Source organism: Labeo rohita, chromosome 11 (assembly GCF_022985175.1).
Source record: "Labeo rohita strain BAU-BD-2019 chromosome 11, IGBB_LRoh.1.0, whole genome shotgun sequence".
Taxonomy (NCBI): domain Eukaryota; kingdom Metazoa; phylum Chordata; class Actinopteri; order Cypriniformes; family Cyprinidae; genus Labeo; species Labeo rohita.
Genome location: NC_066879.1, coordinates 917200 through 937902, shown reverse-complemented (window position 1 = coordinate 937902; position 20703 = coordinate 917200). Strand labels below are relative to the sequence as shown.

At 35.0% G+C, this 20703-nt stretch overlaps 1 protein-coding gene across 1 annotated transcript in view; it reads right to left on the bottom strand.

The window, feature by feature from the left end:
* Window positions 1-298: 298 nt before the first annotated feature.
* Window positions 299-20703, bottom strand: part of pbrm1 (polybromo 1) — a 34537-nt gene continuing 14132 nt past the window's right edge. Inside the window, 19 exon segments of the mRNA XM_051122481.1 lie at window positions 299-907; window positions 1118-1331; window positions 2920-2969; window positions 4558-4707; window positions 6713-6865; window positions 6987-7188; window positions 9254-9458; window positions 9585-9730; window positions 9732-9769; window positions 9937-10094; window positions 11868-12013; window positions 12083-12337; window positions 12433-12590; window positions 12730-12915; window positions 15091-15302; window positions 15402-16041; window positions 18197-18302; window positions 18415-18694; window positions 18795-18889. Of these exon segments, the coding sequence (XP_050978438.1) occupies window positions 735-907; window positions 1118-1331; window positions 2920-2969; window positions 4558-4707; window positions 6713-6865; window positions 6987-7188; window positions 9254-9458; window positions 9585-9730; window positions 9732-9769; window positions 9937-10094; window positions 11868-12013; window positions 12083-12337; window positions 12433-12590; window positions 12730-12915; window positions 15091-15302; window positions 15402-16041; window positions 18197-18302; window positions 18415-18694; window positions 18795-18889 (3567 nt within the window). The 3' untranslated portion in view covers window positions 299-734.

The following is a 20703-nucleotide window of genomic DNA, read 5'->3' as shown; positions in this document are numbered from 1 at the left end:
TCAAGTTGAATAATATAATTCAATTATATATTATTCTTATATTTTAAATAAATAATAAGTGTATTTTCTCTGTTTGATGAGTATATTTAAAAGTACATTTTGTTTACAGAGATAGTGTTTAAAAGCACATTTTAGTTCACATTCATTATGTAATTTTTAGTATATTAAGTCCAAAATAGTGTGCGAAAATAGAGCACTTTAAGTACATTATGGAAGTGTACTGAAATACAGTGTACTTACTGCACTTTTTTCACCTGGGTATTTTTTTTCCAGTCACACAAAAACAATTAAGTCCCATCACTGTTAGTTTATTGAAACAACAGACAGATGATGTCCATTCCAAAGTGATATTAGCCAATACAACTGGGATGATATGAAAAATAGGTGTATTAACTTTTTTGTCATATACCATTTTATGAACCAAGACCCAAAAATGGCCATTCTCCCATAACAATCCTAACTTAACCCGGTCACAAATTACAACGCACAAACATTTTAAATGCACAAACACTTTAAAGTTCAACATTTTATGAAAATGTTTAAATTGGTCTAAGAACATTTAATAGGCAACATACAAAATCAGCCAATTGAAAGTGCTATCAAGAAACATCAACACTAACGAAGCCAACGGACGATATTTAGCATTACAAAACCCTAAACGGAACGTTATTCCATCACAACATTAAAACACTAAGAACAGCTCGTCTCGTCGGGTGCGAATGAGGAGGAATGCTTCAGATGTTTTGGATGTTGTACGTCTGTTGAATGTTGAGCGTGTCTCGTAGCATTAGGTCCCGTAGTCGCCACAGAGCGTCAGCCATGGTCTTGTGCGCTCCCTTACTCTTCAGCCAATGAGAGGGCAGACGGCTCTCCTGCTCTTTTGTGAGCCGTACGTCCTTCCTGCGAGCTGAAGTGACACACACGGACAATATTTGGACGTTTTAAGACTGCTAGTGTTACCTTAGCGTCGGTTCCAAAATCTAAGGACAGACTTGTTAGCAGATAATACACATTTTTCTAATATTATTGTTTTCTAAAATGTTTAAATTCAGAAAACATTTCTATTTCAATCTGCATCTGTGTTGGCCATGGAAAACCCGTCTGTCTTCTCACTCACCAGAGAGCGTTTGGTCCCATTTGCTGACAGTAGTGGACTCAGCGCTGAGTCCTTCTATATATCTCAGGTAGGCCTCTGAATGGAGCAGTCGCTGGGGTTTGGGTGGAGGAGCCACAAATATGGGGGTGGAGGGCTGCTGCAGAGCGGGCTGCCCAACCTGCCCCTGTCCCGGGTAGGGTGGTGGAGCCTGCTGGCCTGAGCTCATCACACCCATCTAGAAAAAACGCAGATTTAGAGAAACCCAGAGTATTACAAATTAAAAACAGCTGGCCTTTTTGCTTTGTGCCACAGCAACTTAAACCAACCCTTTTTTATTTTTGCAAAAGATAAAAATAAATAAACATTTGGCATTAGGGTAGAGCGGGGCTAAAGGTGCCCCGGGGTAAAAAGCGTCTTTGATATTATTTTCCTCTAGACCACTAGATGGCAGAAAAACATGGCGTAGCACCTTCCCAAACATCTGCTTTTCAAGATGCACGTGCAAATTTGTCTGATTCTTGCAGCAACGCAAAGTCGATTCTGTGCTTTTTAAAAATGAGAATCGCTAAAATTCTTGAATATATCTTGAGAAAAAGGTCTTCTTAATGATTTTCAGTTTTAAGATAATTAAAACAGCAGTTTTTAAACAATTAAAGAATATGTAAAAGTACGGTATTTGGGGTAAAAAGTGCCCCTGCTGTTGGGGCTAAAAGGCACAATAATAACATGATAATTAATAGAAGGCTGACTTTTCCATTTGTTGACATCACATTGATAGATTGTGACCCTGGACCACAAAACTAGTCTTAGTCTGTTGCACGGGTATATTTGTAGCAATAGCCAAAAATACATTGGATGGGTCAAATGTATTGTTTTTTTTATGCCAATAATCATTGGGATATTAAGTAAAGATCATGTTCCATGAAGATATTTTGTAAAATTCCCACCGTAAATATATAAAAACTTAATTTTTGATGAGTAATATGCATTGCTATGAACTTCATTTGGACAACTTTAAAGGCGATTTTCCCAGTATTTAGATTTTTTTGCACCATCAGATTCCAGATTTTCAAATAGTTTTATCTTGGCCAAATATTGTCCTATAATAACAAATCACACATCAATGGAAGGCTTATTTATTCAGCTTTCAGATGATGTATAAATCTCAGTTTCGAGAAATTTACACTTAAGACTGGTTTTGTGGTCCAGGGGCACATATATTATATTGAGTGTCTATCTTAAAGATAATCACCATGTTTAGAATGAAACCATCATATTTAAAAACATGATATTAATCATATCGTATAATAAAATATAATTTGTTGTTACTACTGTAAATCTATATTAAATTACTATGGGATCTCCTTCAATGCTTTCAGAATCTTTACATTTTAAAATGATTTTGTTTTTTAAATATATGTTTTATATCAACATATTTTACTGACAGTATATTTATTCAACAAAAATAAGTATTTTCCTTATCAAAATAAGTTGAAAATAGTACAAACTTTGCTAAAGTGATTGTTTTGAACAAGTATTATAAAACATTTTGGCTAAAGTGTTTGTATCGATACTGTGTGCCTTTAACCCCTTGCCACCTCATACATTTATAAGATTTGTAAACAAAATAAACGACTTGTATGACTTATTTTTTTACACAAAATCTGTTGCTCCATAACTGTTCAATACAAACGTATATATTTTTCTGCAATCATACACTTTGGGCGCAGTGAAAAGCACATTTTTCTTAGGGTGTGCCTTTAGCCCCGTTGAACCCTGTAACTGTAAGCGATAAATGTTAAAAACGTCCACATGAGCGTTACCTGAGTTCCGTAAGTGCTTCCTGTAGAGCCTGGGGCCATCCCATTTATACCTGTGAAAGAGGTTTCAGGATACATTGGGAATAAGAGACTTTCAAAGTGAACTGACACCCCGAGCTCTCTATGTTCATGTTAATCTATGGAGATTCAGTTTTCATTTGCTGAAATCATTAGCATCTGATAGGAGCTTATGGTGTAACCCACAGAAATTTATCCTAAAATAAACAAAAGGAGAAACTGAGATAAATGTTCATACCCTTTTATATTCAACAAAATCATATAGTGACGAGGGGCCGTCAAGCTCCAAAAATCTGCTTATAAAAGTCGTCCATATGATGTTTGGAAAAGACTGAAATTGAAGTTGTTATTCACTAAGGGCCAGATTTACTAACAGCATGCACCAGTGCAAAACGTCTTTTGGCGTTAAAATAGTACTGTGAGGATTTACTAAAGGACGCGCCGTGAAGAATTAGAGCTGAAAAGGAGAGGGAGCTCGCTGCAGATTGCAGAGCATAATGGGAGGAGCTGGATCTCCTTTTATATATTGTTTATATATAAAAGAGCTTGAATATTCTTCAAAATATCAGTAACATTAAATATTTTGGTAACACTTTACCATAAGGTCTCATTTGTTAACATAAGTTAATAGATTAACTTATATGAACTAACAATGAGCAATATATTTATAGCATTTATTAAACTATATTTGTGTTAGTTTATGTTCATGCAAGTTCATTAATGAAATTAACAAGAATTAATAAACACTGTAGAAGCAGTGTTGGGGAAAGTTACTTTTAAAAGTAATGCATTACAATATTGAGTTACTCCCTAAAAAAGGAACAAATTACGTTACTTGGTTACTTTTTATAGAAAGTAATGTTACTTTACTTTTGCGTTACTTTTTATATCTGGGCAGGGCTTGCTTGTTTGTTTTTAATAAAAAAAGTTCTATTTTTGGCAAACGTAAAAGCCTTTTACCACCACTGAGAAAAGTAAATCAAGTAATGTGTCAATTATTTTCTTGTCAATTAAAAAGTAATGCGTTACCTTACTAGTTACTTGGAAAAAGTACTAATATTACGTAACTCACGTTACTTGTAATGCGTTACCCCCAACACTGTGTAGAAGTATTGTTCATTTTTAAGTTCATGTTAACTCATGTACTTGTTGTCCCAAATATGCTTAAATTTCTTTGTTCTGCTGAACACAAAAGAAGATTTTGAAGATATAGGTTACCAAACAGTTGATGGACCCCACTGACTTCCTCTTTTTGTTCCATACTGTACTCATACAGTTTTGGAACAACCTGAGGGTGAGTAAATGAGGACAGAATTTTCATTATGGAATGAACTGTTTCTTTAAAGAATGTTAACAATAAACCGTATTGTAAAGTGTTACCAAAACATCTCATTTTGTGTTCTGTGTCACACAGGTCATACAGGTTTGGACTGACATAACGGTGGGTACTGATGATGACAGAACTGTCATTTTTGCATGAGCTGTTCCCCTACAGAACCGTGGGAGACTCTCAGTTGTTTTAGTCCCTGAGCCTATGGTCCAGGTAGCCCCTCTTGTTAGGATCGGAGAGGCAGACAGGAAGCAACTGCGAGTGGGGACGTGTGGCTGTGAAGTGGTCCTTACCCGCATGTGGCATGCTAGGCAAACCCCACAGGGAGTAGAGGGGTAAGGTAGGCACCCCCATGGGATGTGGAGGAATGCCGGCCATGTTAATCATGCCATCGACAGGCCCCTGAAAGGGCAGCATGGGTGGCCTGTAACTACACATCATGCCTTTGGAGGAAGAGGAAGGTGGCGACACAACAAATGCATGCATCAGTATATCATGCAGTTATATGAGAATGAATTCATGCACTACATGAAAAATAATTGATTTATCATTCACAATGAAACATCAAACCCAGCACACACACACACACAGATCCCTTTTCCACTAAAAGGGCAGCAGAGCTGTGCTTAATCAGCGCATTTCCACTGAAGAAAATAATCTGTGCAATGGTTGCTTTTAACATTAAACTTATTTCTATTTAGCTTAATTTTATTTCAGTTTCAGTTATTGTAGTACTTCAGTTAAAACTTATTTTTAGTTAGTTGTCAAGGCATCATTTTTATATAAGTGAAATTATTTTAGAGATGAATCAATATTTAAATTATGGCCGATCACCATGTTGTATGTGATAAATGGCTGATATATATATATATATATATATATGAATATTTTTTTTTACATAAAGTAAAATCAATAGTTTTAAATGCTACAAGTGAATTTAGACAGCATAACATAATATGAAGTATGAAAATGGATATTCATTTTGAGATTTGAGGTGGCGTTAATAAATTATTAGTGTTATTAATAATTAATTTTGAGTGTGCATTAGCACAGGTAATCTAAATGTAAAAAAAGGAAAACTCTGCATACACAATTATCTGATATCAAGTGATATTGACAACTCACAAATAAATAAATAAATAAATCTAATATGGGTCATTATTGTTATGGGTAATATTGTTTTCTAATATATTTCTCATATTTGTTACACTACCAGTCAAAAGATTTTTAATGTTTTTAAAGAAGTCTCTTCTGCTCACCGAGCCTGCATTTATTTGATCCAAAGTACAGCAAAAACAGTAACATTTTTAAATATTTTGACTATTTAAAATAACTGTTTTCTATTTTAATATATTTTAAAAAATGTAATTTAATGATGTGATTTTTTGATGTGAATTTGATGTGATAATGATGTGAATTTTTGGTATCATTACTCCAGTCACATAATCTATCAGAAATTATTCTAATATTCTGATTTGCTGCCCAAAAATATTTATTATTATTATTATTATTATTATTATTATTATAGAATTTCTCAATTATCAATTCTATTCCTAGAATTTTTTCAGGTTTCTGTGATGAATAGAAAGTTCAGAAGAACAGCATTTATCTGAAAAAGAATCTTTTGTAACATTATAAATGTCTTTATCATCACTTTTAATTTAAAGCATCCTTGCTAAATAAAAGTATTAATTTCTATAAGTTCTTTCCCAAAAAAATGAAAAAAAAAAAAAAATAGTGTATAATGTATAATGTTACAAAAGCTTTTTATTTCAGTTAAGTGCTGATATTTGGATCTTTGTACTCAACTGTTTTAAATATTGATGATGATAATAATATTAATTTGTGAAGGATCATGTGACACTGAAGACTGGAGTAATGATGCTGAAAATTCAGCTTTGATCACAGGAATAAATTACATTTTAAAACAGTTATTTTAAATAGTAAAAATATTTCACAATTTTACTGTTTTGCTGTATTTTGGATAAAATAAATGCAGGCTTAGCGAGCAGAAGAGGCTTCTTTGTGTTCAAAAACTTTTGACTGGTAGTGTACATATTATTCTATTCAGTTTAAGACAGCATAAAGATGCCCAATTTATTTATTTATTTATTTTGACAAACAATGACTTCTATCACTGTCCAGCTCTCAAGTCAGTGGAAACACGGAAAAGTTCACCGAATGCATGGCTGAGCATCATTCCATCATGGTTGTTACAGTTCATGCAGTAATTCTTTGATGGATGACAAGGCCATGCATTCAAAATCACATTCAGAAAACAGAAGTTAGTTCTGGGATTACAGACACTGAAACATGGCAGCTATGCAGAAGGGATGAACTGGCTGAAGGTGGAAGGTGCACTGGAGATGATCATGTTAGCAGTTAGGCTTCTTATTGCAGCTCTGTGTGGCACCAGAAGGTGTGTCCACCACATCTGAGAGGGGTTACCTGCCATAGGCGTCATGCTGTGGCTAAGCATCCCCATGGGGGTCGGGGGAGGTACTACCCCCATGAGCGCCCCTACTGGGGTACCTGCTCTTGGGGAGTTCTGATGCGCTGCTCGATCTCGCTCCTGCTGCTCCGCTACCTTAGCTGCCCGCTCTGAAACGATGACAGAAGATAAAAACAAGTTGATGGAGAACCTGCATCTCATGCAGCAGTGTCCACAGATGAGTTTCAGGCAAATTTATTTTGAGAAGAACAGCAAAATGCAACACTTTACCTTCGTACTCAGCTTTCTTAGTAGCCTCAAGGTTCCTCCACTCTGTGCCGACCAGTCGACTGAGCTCTCCAAAGGAGAAGTCAGGGTGCTGGGCCTTGATGACGGCTCTCATTTCACTGCTGAAGAGGATGTACCCACTCATGTTGATCTTCCTCTTCGCCCCCTCCTTCTTCGACAGACCCTTAATTGACTTTGGCGTGGACTGTGGAAAAAATGAGATACAGATCATTTAGTCTTGACCTTAACATGCATAAAGGATGCTCATGCTACTTTTGACTCATCCATCCATTCATACACAAAACTGGAAATTACAGGCTTCAATTGCTAAAGTGACTGTTAGCACAGAAGAACTAGTCACTGGATAGACCTAGTCGTACAAACAAGCAGCTTTTGTCTTCTCAAGATGTGAACTGATGGACTGGAGTGGTGTGGATTACTTGTGGATTATTGTGATGTTTTTATCAGCTGTTTGGACTCTCATTCTGACGGCACCCATTCACTGCAGAGGATCATTGGTAAGCAACTGATCGAATGACACATTTCTACAAATCTGATTAACAAACAAACTCATCTACATCTTGGATGACCTGAGAGTGACTGAATTTTCAACTCATTTTAATTTTTCAAACCATTTCTTTTCAAGGAGCCATTTACGTGTCTTTTGTGTTTAAAAATGCAAGACATGGAATGAATGAATGAATGAAAAAAGTAAGGTCTTGAGATGTGTTTTTGTTAAAGTTGATCTTATTTTAACTTGAGCACCATGTTTTTTGTTATGCATGAGATGCTGAAAAAGATGTGAGCGCAATGGTCGAACATTTTCTAAAAAAAATTATGGAAAAGTGAATGGAAAAGTGAACATATTGCATATCTTTATGTTCCAGCAATAATTTCATAATGCTACGACTTCCCTAGTGAAAAATGAACATACTAAACTGTATTTAAAACACATTTATTAAATGCTAAGTATACTACAAATACATTTACATATTATGTACTTAATAAAAATATCTTGCAATTGTACTTTTAGTATACTAAACTGGTATATATAAAGTCTGATAAATTGGAACAACTAATTTTGTACTCAATGCAATTTAGTTGTGTGGAAGAATTGCTGAAGTCCAACTAAAGATATACTTAAGTATATTTGATTGAAGTGGAACTATTGCAAATATACTATAGGTACACTTTAAATATATCGCGTATTTAAAGACTGATATTATTTAAAGATCATACAATCCTCATCAACACTGACATTAAAACATATTTTAGGATTAATATTAAGAAATGTGCATTGTGCACAAGTATAGTTTAATTGCAATTTTTATATCAGTAAGTCTCGAGTGATATGTCAGTAAATATGTTAATTGACTTGAACTATACTTAGTATAAAATAAATGCATTTTAAATCTATTACTTTTTTCGAGGGTTTATTCTACTAAATTTGCCCATATTCTCAAAATATTACTAATTTAATCTAATAAAGTTACAACCTTAAAGTTGACCTTATTCTTGTATAAAGCCTATTATGAGTCCATTTAAAAAGTAAAAATAATAAATACTCTTCTTAAATCTTTGATTTGTTTGGAAAATTGTTTCCACCACTGAAAAAAAAAAAAGTTTATTGCGACTTATCTTGCAATTCTGACTTTTTTTCTCAGAATTGTGAGTTATAAAGTCAGAACTGAGAAAAAAGTCTGAATTGCAAGATACAAAATCGCAATTGCAAGAAAAAAATCAGAATTGCGAGTTTATATCTTGCAATTCTGACTTTATTTCTTGCAATTGTGAGTTTATATCCCACAATTCTGACTTTATAACTCACAATTGTGCATTTATATGTCACAGTTCTGAGAAAAAGTCAGAATTGCGAGACGTAAACTTGAAATTGCGAGAAAAAAGTCAGAATTGTGAGATAAAAAGTCGCGATTACCTTTTTTATTTTTTATTCAGTGGCGGAAACGGGCTTCCATAGATTAGTGCATGTTTTATGTTTTAATCATAAAGATTTAGCAACCACAAAATGTCATTTACAAAAGAAACAACCTGTGGCTGGTCAGTTTGCATGTCGAAAGTTGGCCGTTTCTGACAAGAATAAGCTGCAAAATGGACAGGACCTTATGCGGATAGTGAACAGTCTTGCTCTTTACAAAATACTACAAAGACAAATTCTACGACACCAGACCCTTCTCAGATCATTCGTTTTCCAAGCGTAAATCAGCGAAGACAAACAATGATTTTTCTGTCAACATCAGCATACTGCAGACCTGCGGAGGAGCGTAATGCAGCATGTCCATGTCGCTGGTCAGCTGAGTCTGAAGCGTCGGCATGCAGTGAGCATCTGATCCGTCTCCATCATCATCACCCAAATCCTCCAGCTCTTCATCCGTCATGTCTGCAAACTTGGCCTCCAACTCCTCGATCTTCTTATCCAGCAGTGGAGACGGCTCCTTCTGAGGCACTATGAGCTTTCTGACAGAGATAACCAAAAGCATGAACCCAGTGTCTGATTATGGGACAGAAATGAGGAATCCCTGATGAGATCATCAGCTACACACTAATGTCACTTCAGTAGTTAACAAGAATAAAGCAACTGACCGAAAGTAATAGATCTCATCCTCAACTACTTTGGCCGACAGAGAGAAACGCTTCAGCCCTTTAAACTTCTTCATTTGCTTCTCGCTCTCGATGTAGCGGCTCTCACACAGCAACACATCCTCCTCCGGCATTTCAGTTGGCCGGCAGGGAGAGGAAATCTTTGAAAGAAGACACTGTACACTTCCCTGAGGAAAAAAAATGAAAGTCCAGATGTGTGAGAAGAGATGGTGATAAGATTTAATCAGGAAAACTAACAAATCCCTTATTCAATGTAAGTAACTCTGTCTGGAGTCAATGTTCTCCAGTCAGTAATACAGCTGTAGTGATGGAACTTAACTTTGAAGCCTGTTACCTCCAATACAGGTCATAGGGCAGGTTTCTTCCAGGTTGCTGAGGAACACTTCCTTCTTGTAGAACATCTTAGTAGGTTCATGCTCAGTCTCCTCGGGATGGATGAAGATGGGCCCGAAAAAATAGGCAGCTCCATCTCGCACCCACATCTTCTCTAATCTATTACAACACAAAACCGTTCATATGTAAGGAAAGAAATGTCACAAATAATTCAAATACATCACAAATGTTTTCTAGTAATGTGTGTTTCTGGTCTTGATGTTATGGACAGATGAGATGTGGCACCTACGGCTACAGTGTGTACAAACAGATAAAACAACACAGAGAGATCCAGATGTAAAGGTTTGTTCTCTCAAAAAAACACTGCTATGTTGTGTACCATCATTTTTGTTAACAGCAGTGACACCAAACATTGCTGGTTTTTGCATATCTTGTAAGCAAATGTGACATCCAAGAATTTGGATAAATTTAATACATATGGAGAATATTATAAATATAAATACAATTATTAGCACTCCAAAGTTTAGAGATTGAGAACTGTGTTAAACACAGGAGAGAATTCCCAATGTCTACGGAATAAAGAAGTCATTCCCCAAAGTGTTTTTTTCAAATGTCAAGTGGTGTCACCATCAACATATATATATATATATATATATACATACATACATATATTATATATATATCATATTAATGGTGATGCCACTTGACATTTGAATTCTTGTGGTGTAACTATACATTGGGAATTCTTTCCTGTATTTAATTCAGTTCTCACTCTCTCTATATATTTTGATGGTGACATCACTTGATATTTAAATTCTTGGCATAATAATTCTCTCTCTCTCTATAAATTTCAAAGTTAAAATAAAATTCATTTAATTAAAATTAATAATCAATCCAGGAATAGTTTTCTGAATGTAAAGTTTAAAAATTAAAATGAATAAAAAAAATAGCAAAATAACAGTCATGAAGGGCTGTTTTTTCTGCCTGTTTCTCCACAATGGTCGCACCACATGACTTTGTTGGTTGCACCATGTGACCTTGATTTGGCAGACAAATGTTTAAAATATATTTAACCAATTATATATATAATTAATAATAAATAATAATTGTTACCATATTTGACGTCCAAGACTTTGGATAACTTGAAATACATTGCACACAAGTGTCATTAATTTTTCACCGTCATGTCATTCCAAACCTGCAAGTGTTTCATTAAGCTTCAAAACACAAACTAAGATATTTTTAATGCAACCTGAAAGATTTCTGTCCTAGTATTGCAAGTCCATTCCACCAAAACCTTACATGCTTCAGACAATTGCTAAAGATATCTCTAAAGCAATAAATATGCATCAAGCAGTTTAATCCAAGTTTAATCCAAGTGTCACCATCTCTCTCTCTCTCTCTCTCTCTCTCTCTCTCTATATATATATAATACAATTATTGGCAACTTGCACACTCCAACATTTAGAGGGTGAGAACTGTGGTAGACACAGGAAAGAATTCCCAGTGTCTATGGAATAAAGAAGTTCTTGCTTTGTGGCAAGAATTCAAATGTCAAGTAGTGTCACCATCTCTCTCTCTCTAGACAGATAGATATTTTATATATTCCTTTTTTATATAGTGACACCACTTGACATTTGAATTCTTGGTACAAGATCATTTAAAAAGTTACTAAAGACATCTCTAAAGCAATATATATGCATCAAGCAGTTTAATTCAAGTTTTGGTGGAATAGACTTTCAGTGCAGATTTTAAAATGCATTAATTTGTGTTTCGAAGGATGAAGTCTTATGGGTTTAGAAAGACTTGAGAGTGAGTTGATGACGGAATTTTCATTTTTGGGTGATGTACCCTTTAACTACCTTTATAGTGCCCTTGTGTACTTTTCATTTCTCCACAACATGAACAACACAGTCGTGAATGGTGCCGTACCTGCCCACGCGGTTGCGCACGAGCCCATGAGAGCGGATGTAGACGCAGTCTCCCACTTTCAGCCACATGTCGTTGTAGCAGAGCTGCTCATAATACTGGCAGCCTGGCTCTCCATTACTGACCTCCATAGTGACATCCTCTCTCTCCTGAAGACACAGATTGACGGTCAGGCAGCACATGTCTATATATTCAACATTTGTCAGTATATGTCATACCTTATCAATAATGGATGGTGCCGCTTTGCCATCCTCTGCCACCTCAGGAGGCTTCTCACTGTCCTGTTTGGGTGCAAACATGGAGGCCACTCGAACCACGGGCAGCGGCACTTCACGAGGGACGAACTTGACTGAGCTCAGGGGCATCGTCCACATCTTGATCTTTTTGAAGGACTTGGTTTTCGCGGAATAACGAGACTCGCAGACGAATACGTCTTCGGGTCTGAAGCTGTCAGGCTGAAGCTTGAAATACTCCTGCAATAAGGATGTTTATCGGAACAGACAGATGTAATGTTTTTACAATCGTGAAGTCATGCACAAATATGTTTTGTTTAATGGAATAATATTACCTTCACAAACATGACGACACATTTGCCCAGTATTTTACTGACAGGGATTTTGTTGTAATAGTCACTTTTGAAAACTTCTTTCTCAAGAAATTTGCGTGTAGCGAGATGAAATGTTTCGTTGGGTCTATAGAACCAGCAGCCATAAAGCCAGTTCTCTCCTTCATGAAAAAATACACACATATAGTTTAGCTACCCTAACATTTGAGGTCAGTAAGATTTTCTAATGTCTTTGACGGCTGCATTTATTTCATTAAAAATAAAGTAAAACAGTAATATGGTGAAATATGTAATTTACACCTGCATCATCCTGCCAGAGGCGCTCTATGCAGACGATGTGCGGCTGCAGGTTTGGTTCTGTGGGTTCGACATAAACATAGTCTCCCACATGGTACATGTTGTCCTTGAAGCTGCAGTCCTGGCTGTAGTTGCGCTGCAGGGCTCCCTGCCATCCACCACCCGCTGTGTCCTCACTCTTCTCAGCCTCTGGAGATCAGTGTGAAAAGATTCATCAACAGCCATCTGAACTACAAAACATGACATTTATTGGCAACGTGCACACTCCAAAGTTTGAGAGTGACAACTGTGTTAAACACACGACAGAATTCCCTATGTCTATCAAAGTGATGAAAATGTCAAGTGGTGTCACCATCAAGCGTAAATAATAGGAATATTTTTCTGAATTTAAAGTTATGAAATTTTTTTAATCTCAGTCTATATAAAAAATAATTAAAATATTTGTCTTTTTTGCCTGTTTCTGCACAATGGTTGCACCACATGACTTTGTTGGTTGCACCATGTGACCTTGATTTGGCAGACAAATGTTTAAAATATATTTAATCAATTGTGTGTGTGTGTGTGTGTATATATATATATATACACACGCTGCTGTTCAAAATTGGGATCAGTAAGACTTATAATGTTTTTTAAAGAAGTCTCTTATGCTCATCAAGGCTGCATTTATTTGATCCAAAATACAGAAAAAAAATAGTAATAATGCAAAATGTTATTAGAATATAAAATAATGATTTCTATTTTAATATACTTTAAAATATAATTTATTTCTGTGATATAAAGCTGAATTTTCATCAGTCATTACTCTAGTCTCAAGCAGAGTTGGGGGTAACGAGTTACGTAATCAGATTACTTTCCCCTCATAATTAGTAAAGTAACGCATTACTTTTTTAATTTATAAGAAAATATCTGAGTTACTTTTTCAACTAAGCTCTCCTGTTGCCATGCTGAGAGAAATCGGGAGTAAGATGTTACTTTAGTTCTAGAATAAATGTGAACATGCATTAATTCATCTCACTCACAAAAAACTAAACAAAACAGACTGAGTATTCTGAGTATATAAATGAATAAAAACAGAGAAATGCAAACTCAGAATATGACGCAAACCTGCAATATCCTTTATGTATTTAATCCCATTTTATTAACCAATGTCTTTGCTGCTGAGCTTTGATGATCCAGTTCAATCATACTGATAAGCAAAAATTACAGATAAACATTTGTGATTCTTTTTTTTATTGCTGAAGAGTGTCGAACTTTCTTTTCCTGCGTTTTACTGTACAAACATGAATTTACTTTACCTTTAGCCTGAGGCTTATTGATTTCACTTTTGGTATAAAAGCGCTTTTATATTTGCCAAAAAAAAAAAAAAAATTATATTAAAAACAAACAAGCAAGCCCTGCACAGATTTAAAAAGTAACACAAAAGTAATGTAACGCATTACTTTCCATAGCAAGTAACTAAGTAGCATAATTAGTTACATTTTTAGGGAGTAACACAAAATTGTAATGCATTACTTTTAAAAGTAACTTTCCCCAACACTGGTCTTAAGTGTCACATGATCCTTCAGAAATCATTATAATATGCTAATTTATTATTTGAATTATCAATGTTAGCAAATATTTTGCTAACAAATATTTTTTTGGAACCTGTGATAATTTTTTCAGGGTTCTTTGATGAATAAAAAGTTAAAAAGAACAGCATTTATTCAAAATATAAATCTTTTCTAACAGTATAAATCTTTGCTATCACTTTTTATAAATTTAACACATCCTTGCTGAATAAAAGTATTAATTTCTTTCAAAAAAAAAGAATGAATAAAAATGTACTGACCCCAAACAGTAGTGTATATGGTTAGAAAAGATTTCTATTTTAAATAAAAACTGTTCTTTTTAACTTTGTATTCATCAAAGAATCCAGAAAAAAGTATCACATTTTTAAAAATATTAAGTAGCACAACTGTTTTCAACACTGATAAAAAATCAGCATATTAGAATGATTTCTGAATGATCATGTGACACTGAAGACTGGAGTAATGATGCTGAAAATTCAGCTTTGGTCACAGGAATAAATTAGATTTTAATGTATATTAAAATAGAAAAACATTGTTTTACATCTTCATAATACTTCGCAATATATATTTCTTTCCATAATTTTGATTTAAAAAAAAAACACAGCATTCATGAACATAAGAAACTAGTTTTAAAAAACATTAAAAATCTTACTAACCCCAAACTTTTGAATAGCAGTGTGTATATATATAATAAGGTTTTGTTCTTTACTATGATATGATAGAAACTGCATTTAGTATGTGTTTTTGAATAAATAAATCAGTCTAAAAACTGAATTGAATACTTTTGGAAGAGTACCTTTCTTCTCCTCCTCTCTCTTGAGTTTATCCTCTTCATATTCTTTAGGCAGCTTCTCTTTCTTCTCTTTCTCCACGTCGCTGTGCAGGTGTTTCGTGGTGTAGCTGAGGGCCGGCGACAGCAGAATCTCTCCGTTCTTACACAGTTCATCTCTGATCCGGATGAAGAACTGCTGGAGCTCCACAGAGTCCTCAAAGATCTCAGAATCAGTCCTACGACACAATTAAAAACATCTGGTATTGTGCAAAAGCAACATTTAACCTCTCCAGGTACATTAATCCTAGACAAAATGAGTGAATGGTGAGCATCACCTGTGCAGGCGTCGGGCTTTCTCCAAAACTTCAAACATATGGTCCTGGAACACGTCTAGTCTCCTATAACGGCCCTTATCCACGTTAGCTCTGATGATCTCAAAGTTCAACGGGGTCTTATCGGGATTGTTGGGATCAACAGCTGGAATCTCCGCCAGCGAGTCGCTATAGCAGCGTCCCTCATCATCCTGATGACCGAGAACCGAGACGAAGAGATTGCGAACGAGCTCCTGGATGAGTCGCGCAACATCTGGCACGTGCGCGTCGTCGCCTCCCTCCAAATCCCTCCTGGTCTCCAAAAGCACTTTGTGAAGCACCAATGCATCTTTGTAGATCAGCGATTCAGGCTCGTTGTAGGTGCAGGCGTTGTTGAACATCAACACTAGATCTTCCACCAGAGCATCGACATCCTGGTACTTGTTGGCCAGCATGTGGGTCTTCACCTTCTCCATGTCTATGGGTTTCTTGATGGCCACGTAGTAGTCTGGAAGCTCAGCGCGGGATGGAAGACGGAGGAAGATGGTGCTGAGACGCCGTCCGCGCTTGTCGGTGTAGTTCTTCACCGCTTCATAGAGCTCATTGAGTTTCTGCTGCAGAGGAGTCAGGTACTTGGACTTTTTAGGAGAGATGCCGCTCTTCCCTGGAATGAAAGTGGCACGTGGTCAAAAGTGGCATTGCAGTTATGTAGACTATAAAACCCATGACTCATGAGACTTCAAAAAAAGAGAACGTTTAAAAGGTTAAAGGTCCAGTGTTAAAATACTTTCTCCTATCTCAGTTTAACATGCAACAACTCTTGACGGTTGCCAAGAGTAAATACTGGCTCTGAGGCACGTTCACAACATTGCTTCATTAGTTTAAGAGGTCTAGTTAAACCAGTGGCATGAGTTTGGGGACTAACTATAAAAAGAAGGATAATGCAATTAGTGAATGAGAGGTGGTGCAAAACAAATACTAGAGTGGTTTAGGAATGTCTTTTGGGAATAACAATTGCACACTTCTTATTTAGGATTATCCTGCAACTGGTGATTTGTTGTAGTCCACCGATGACTATCCTACAAAGAGCGTCTGACAAACATGTATGCATGTTTAAAACGTGGACAACAAAACTCAAAGTTACAATGCATGATATAAAAAAATATTTTGACATAAGATTGCAATAAAAAAAGTGATTTATAAAAATGCTTGTTTGTATAGCTGAACGTTTTGCTCTCACATTTTGTGATTATACAATGCTGCTCAAAAGTTTGGGATCAGTAAGACTTGTAATGCTTTTAAAGAAGTCTCTTATGCTCATTAAGGCTGCATTTATTTAATCAAAAATACAGGAAAAAAAACCCACAGTAATACTGCAACATTTCTTTTACAATATAATATAATGTTTTTTTACTTTAATATATTTTAAAATATAATTTATTCCTGTGATGCAAAGCTGAATTTTCATCAGCTGTTACTCCAGTCTTAAGTGTCACATGATCCTTCAGAAATCATTCTAATATGCTGATTTATTATCAATGTTAAAAACAGTTGTGCTGCTTAATATTTTTTTGGAACCTGTGATACTTTTTTTCAGGATTCTTTGATAAATAAGTTAAAAACGACAGCATTTATTTAAAATATAAAGGGTTTCTAACAATATCCACTACTGTTCAAAAGTTTGGGGCCAGTAAATTTTTATTCTTTCTTTTTTGAAAGAAATTATTCCTTTTATTCACCAAAGATGTGTTAAATTAATAAAAAGTGATAGCATAGATTTACATTGTTAGAAAAGATTTATATTTTGAATAAATTCTGTTGTGTTTAATTTGTTATTCATCAAATAATCCTGAAAAAAAGTATCACAGGTTCCAAAAATATTTGTCAGCACAACTGTTGATATTATCCAACATTGATCATTCTAATAATAAATCAGCATATTAGAATGATTTCTGAAGGATCATGTGACACTTAAGACTGGAGTAGCAGCTGATGAAAATTCAGCTTTGCATCACAGGAATAAATTGTATTTTAAAGTATATTAAAATAGAAACCATTATTTTATATTGTAATAACATTTTCCAATATTACTGTTTTTTCTGTATTTTTGATCAAATAAATGCAGCCTTGATGAGCGTAAGAGACTTCCTTAAAAACATTACAAGTCTTACTGATCCCAAACCTTCGAGCGGCAGTGCATACCAATAATCAATTTTTTAAAAATAATTATTATTAATTATCACAAAGACTTGCTTGGTAGTGACTAGTTGTTTCTAGTTGTTCTGTTACCAGACAATACACATATTTTGATAAATAAATATGCTAAAATGTATTTAAAATACATTTATTTCATGCTAAGTATACTACAAATACATATTATGTACTTAATAAAAACACCCTGCAATTATACTTTTAGTATACTAAACTGGTATATTTAAAGTCTGATCAATTGGAACAACTAATTTTGTACTTAATGCACTTTAATTGTGTGGAAGTAGTGCTGGAGTCCAACTAAAGATATACTTAAGTATATTTGATTGTGCTGAAGTGGAACTATTGCAAGCATACTTTAAGTACACTTTAAATACCTTGCATTTAAAGACTGACATTATTTAAAGATCATACAATCCTCATCAACAGTGACATTAAAACATATTTTAGGCTTAATATTAAGAAATGTGCATTGTGCACAAGTAGTACAGCAAATAAAGTTTAATTACCATTTTTATATTAGTACGTCTTGAGCGATATGTCTGTAAATTTGTTAATAGACTTAAATATAAATGCATTTTAAATCTATACATTTTTTCGAAACATACTAATTTTCAGCTTGGGTGAAATGATGTCATCGTCATCCGGCGGAGGTCCGAGTTCCCTTCGCTTTTCTCTCAAAATCTTCTCCAGAATGTTGGCGTCATTGTAGACCTAGAGTCAAACCAACAAGCTAGTCATGAAACAACAGAGTAGTTAGTATTTATAAAACCTAGGGCAATGGAGAAGTGCTCATTTAATCTATATGGTTCTCCCTCAAACTCACTTGTGAGCCTTCTTCGTTGTAGTGACGTGCATTACGGAACATCAGCTTCATGTCCTCCATCATGGCGTCCTCACCGGGGTATCTGTCAGAGCGGATGTTGTGGTCGATGGTCCTCAGGTCCATTGGTTCCAGTATAATCTTGTAGTAGTCTGGGTAGTCTTTTTTTGAGGGCTTGACCATAAAGAGGTCGCAGAGTCTCCGGCCTGTGCCCATCTCCCGAGTCTCCGCCACAGCGGCGTACAGAGTCTTCATGCGGTTCTTCTTTGTGTTCTTCTTATGGCTGCCAGAGGTGATGCGTTAGGGCCCACAAACGCTCAATGATTAAGACTATGATAAGCTCCGAACATTTACTACTAGAAGATTTAATGCTGTAAATGTACCTTTTGCGCTTGGTGCTGCCTCCATCAGAAAGAGTAGATGACAGCATGCTGTCTCCGTCTTCATCATCTCTCCTCGTCAGCTCTTTCCTTTTCATCTGAAGACACATAAACATAGTTTGAAGACAAAAAGCATTTGGATACTTTTTGGATTTTAAATATAGATGGAACATGTTCAAGTTAATGTGATGATGTGATGTCATAAGTAGCACATGTGTATTTATAGCAATAGCAAACAATACATATGGGTCAAAATTATCATTTTTTCTTTTATGCCAAAAATCATTAGGGTATTAAGTAAAGATCATGTTCCATGAAGATATTTTTAAAATTTTCTACCCTAAATATATCAAAACTTAATTTTTGATTAGTAATATGCATTGCTAAGAACTTCATTTGAACAACTTTAAAGGCGATTTTCTCAATATTTAGATTTTTTGCACCCTCAGATTCCAGATTTAACATTTGATTTCATCAATAGTTCAATGGTTGATTTCAGATTTTAAATAGGAGTATCTTGGCTAATTATTGTCCTATCCTAACAAACCATACATCAATGGCAAGCTTTATTTTATTTTAAGCTATTTATTCAGCTCTTAGATGATGTACAAATCTCAATTTCAGATTTTCAATATTTATTAAATTCTAATATTATATTTATTAAACAATAATACAAATATGTTTGTTATAAATCATTTATATAAATAGAAATAATATATTTTTTATATCTTCAATTTTAATATGTTTTTCACAGTACAGATTTACATGATGTGGGGAAAAAAGACAAATTAAGATTTTTCCCACCTCAATTTTTTCCATTTAACTTAATTGTGGTCATGTTGTACTAATTTGTTCCCTCATTTTAGATACATTTTTGGCCATTAACATATCTTGAGGCCACAATATAATTAATTTATTTATTTATTGCATTTCATGTGCAAAGCTCTTTATAAATAGGCCTTTACACGTACAAATATATCTGTCTTCATATTTTAGGAAAGGGATGATTGTATTTCAAGGTTCATGGCAAAAAAAAAAAAATTAATGCAATAGTATTCATACACTTTTAAGAGTGGCTTGAATGTCTAAATATTTTTTGGGTTTGCATGTATGCACACAAGTATCATTATCAATCAGTTATGTGCATTTGTATTTTTAAACACTCTTTTGATCTATGAGAAACATTTCAAATTAATTGTGACTGCAGTAATTTATAACCTGTCTCTGTTTGGCATGCTGTTGGATTACAAATTTCTAAAAGGTTATGTATATTGTGATTTAGCAGACAGCCTAAGCCCTGAGACAGTAACCTTTTGTCTTTATACATTTCCTGAGCATCTGGCAGGTTTCCCAAGTTAAGTGTGAAGTCTAAGCTCAAGGTACAACTGTGCCTTTTGTTTAGCACCTTTGCATTTGAATGACACTTGTATGCTAAATAGATCAAGGCTGGGAAAAATCTTTTACTGGGCTGATTTCCTGTACCACATTTGCATGCTTTGTTTAGATTGATTCCACCTCTATGTACTCCGCCTCCTTCAAACCTATATACTTTGCTGTGCTGAGATATTGTCAGACTTTTTGAAGACTGCAGTGCAGAGCAGCGAGTATCTGAATAAAGAGAAACTTCTGCTTCAAGATATCCAAAAACGTCTCCTGGTCTCTAAGAAAAAATTTGTTTAGATTGATTCCACCTCTATGTACTCCGCCTCCTTCAAACCTATATACTTTGCTGTGCTGAGATATTGTCAGACTTTTGAGGACTGCAGAGCTACGCAGCGCATTCTCAATAAAGAATTCTGCTGAAGATACCCAAGAGTCTCCTGGTCTTCGCTTCTGAGTTTCCAACAGTTTTGGTGCCGTGACCCGGATAGAGCTCCTCACCTGAATCCAGATTGAAGCTCAACAAGCTCAA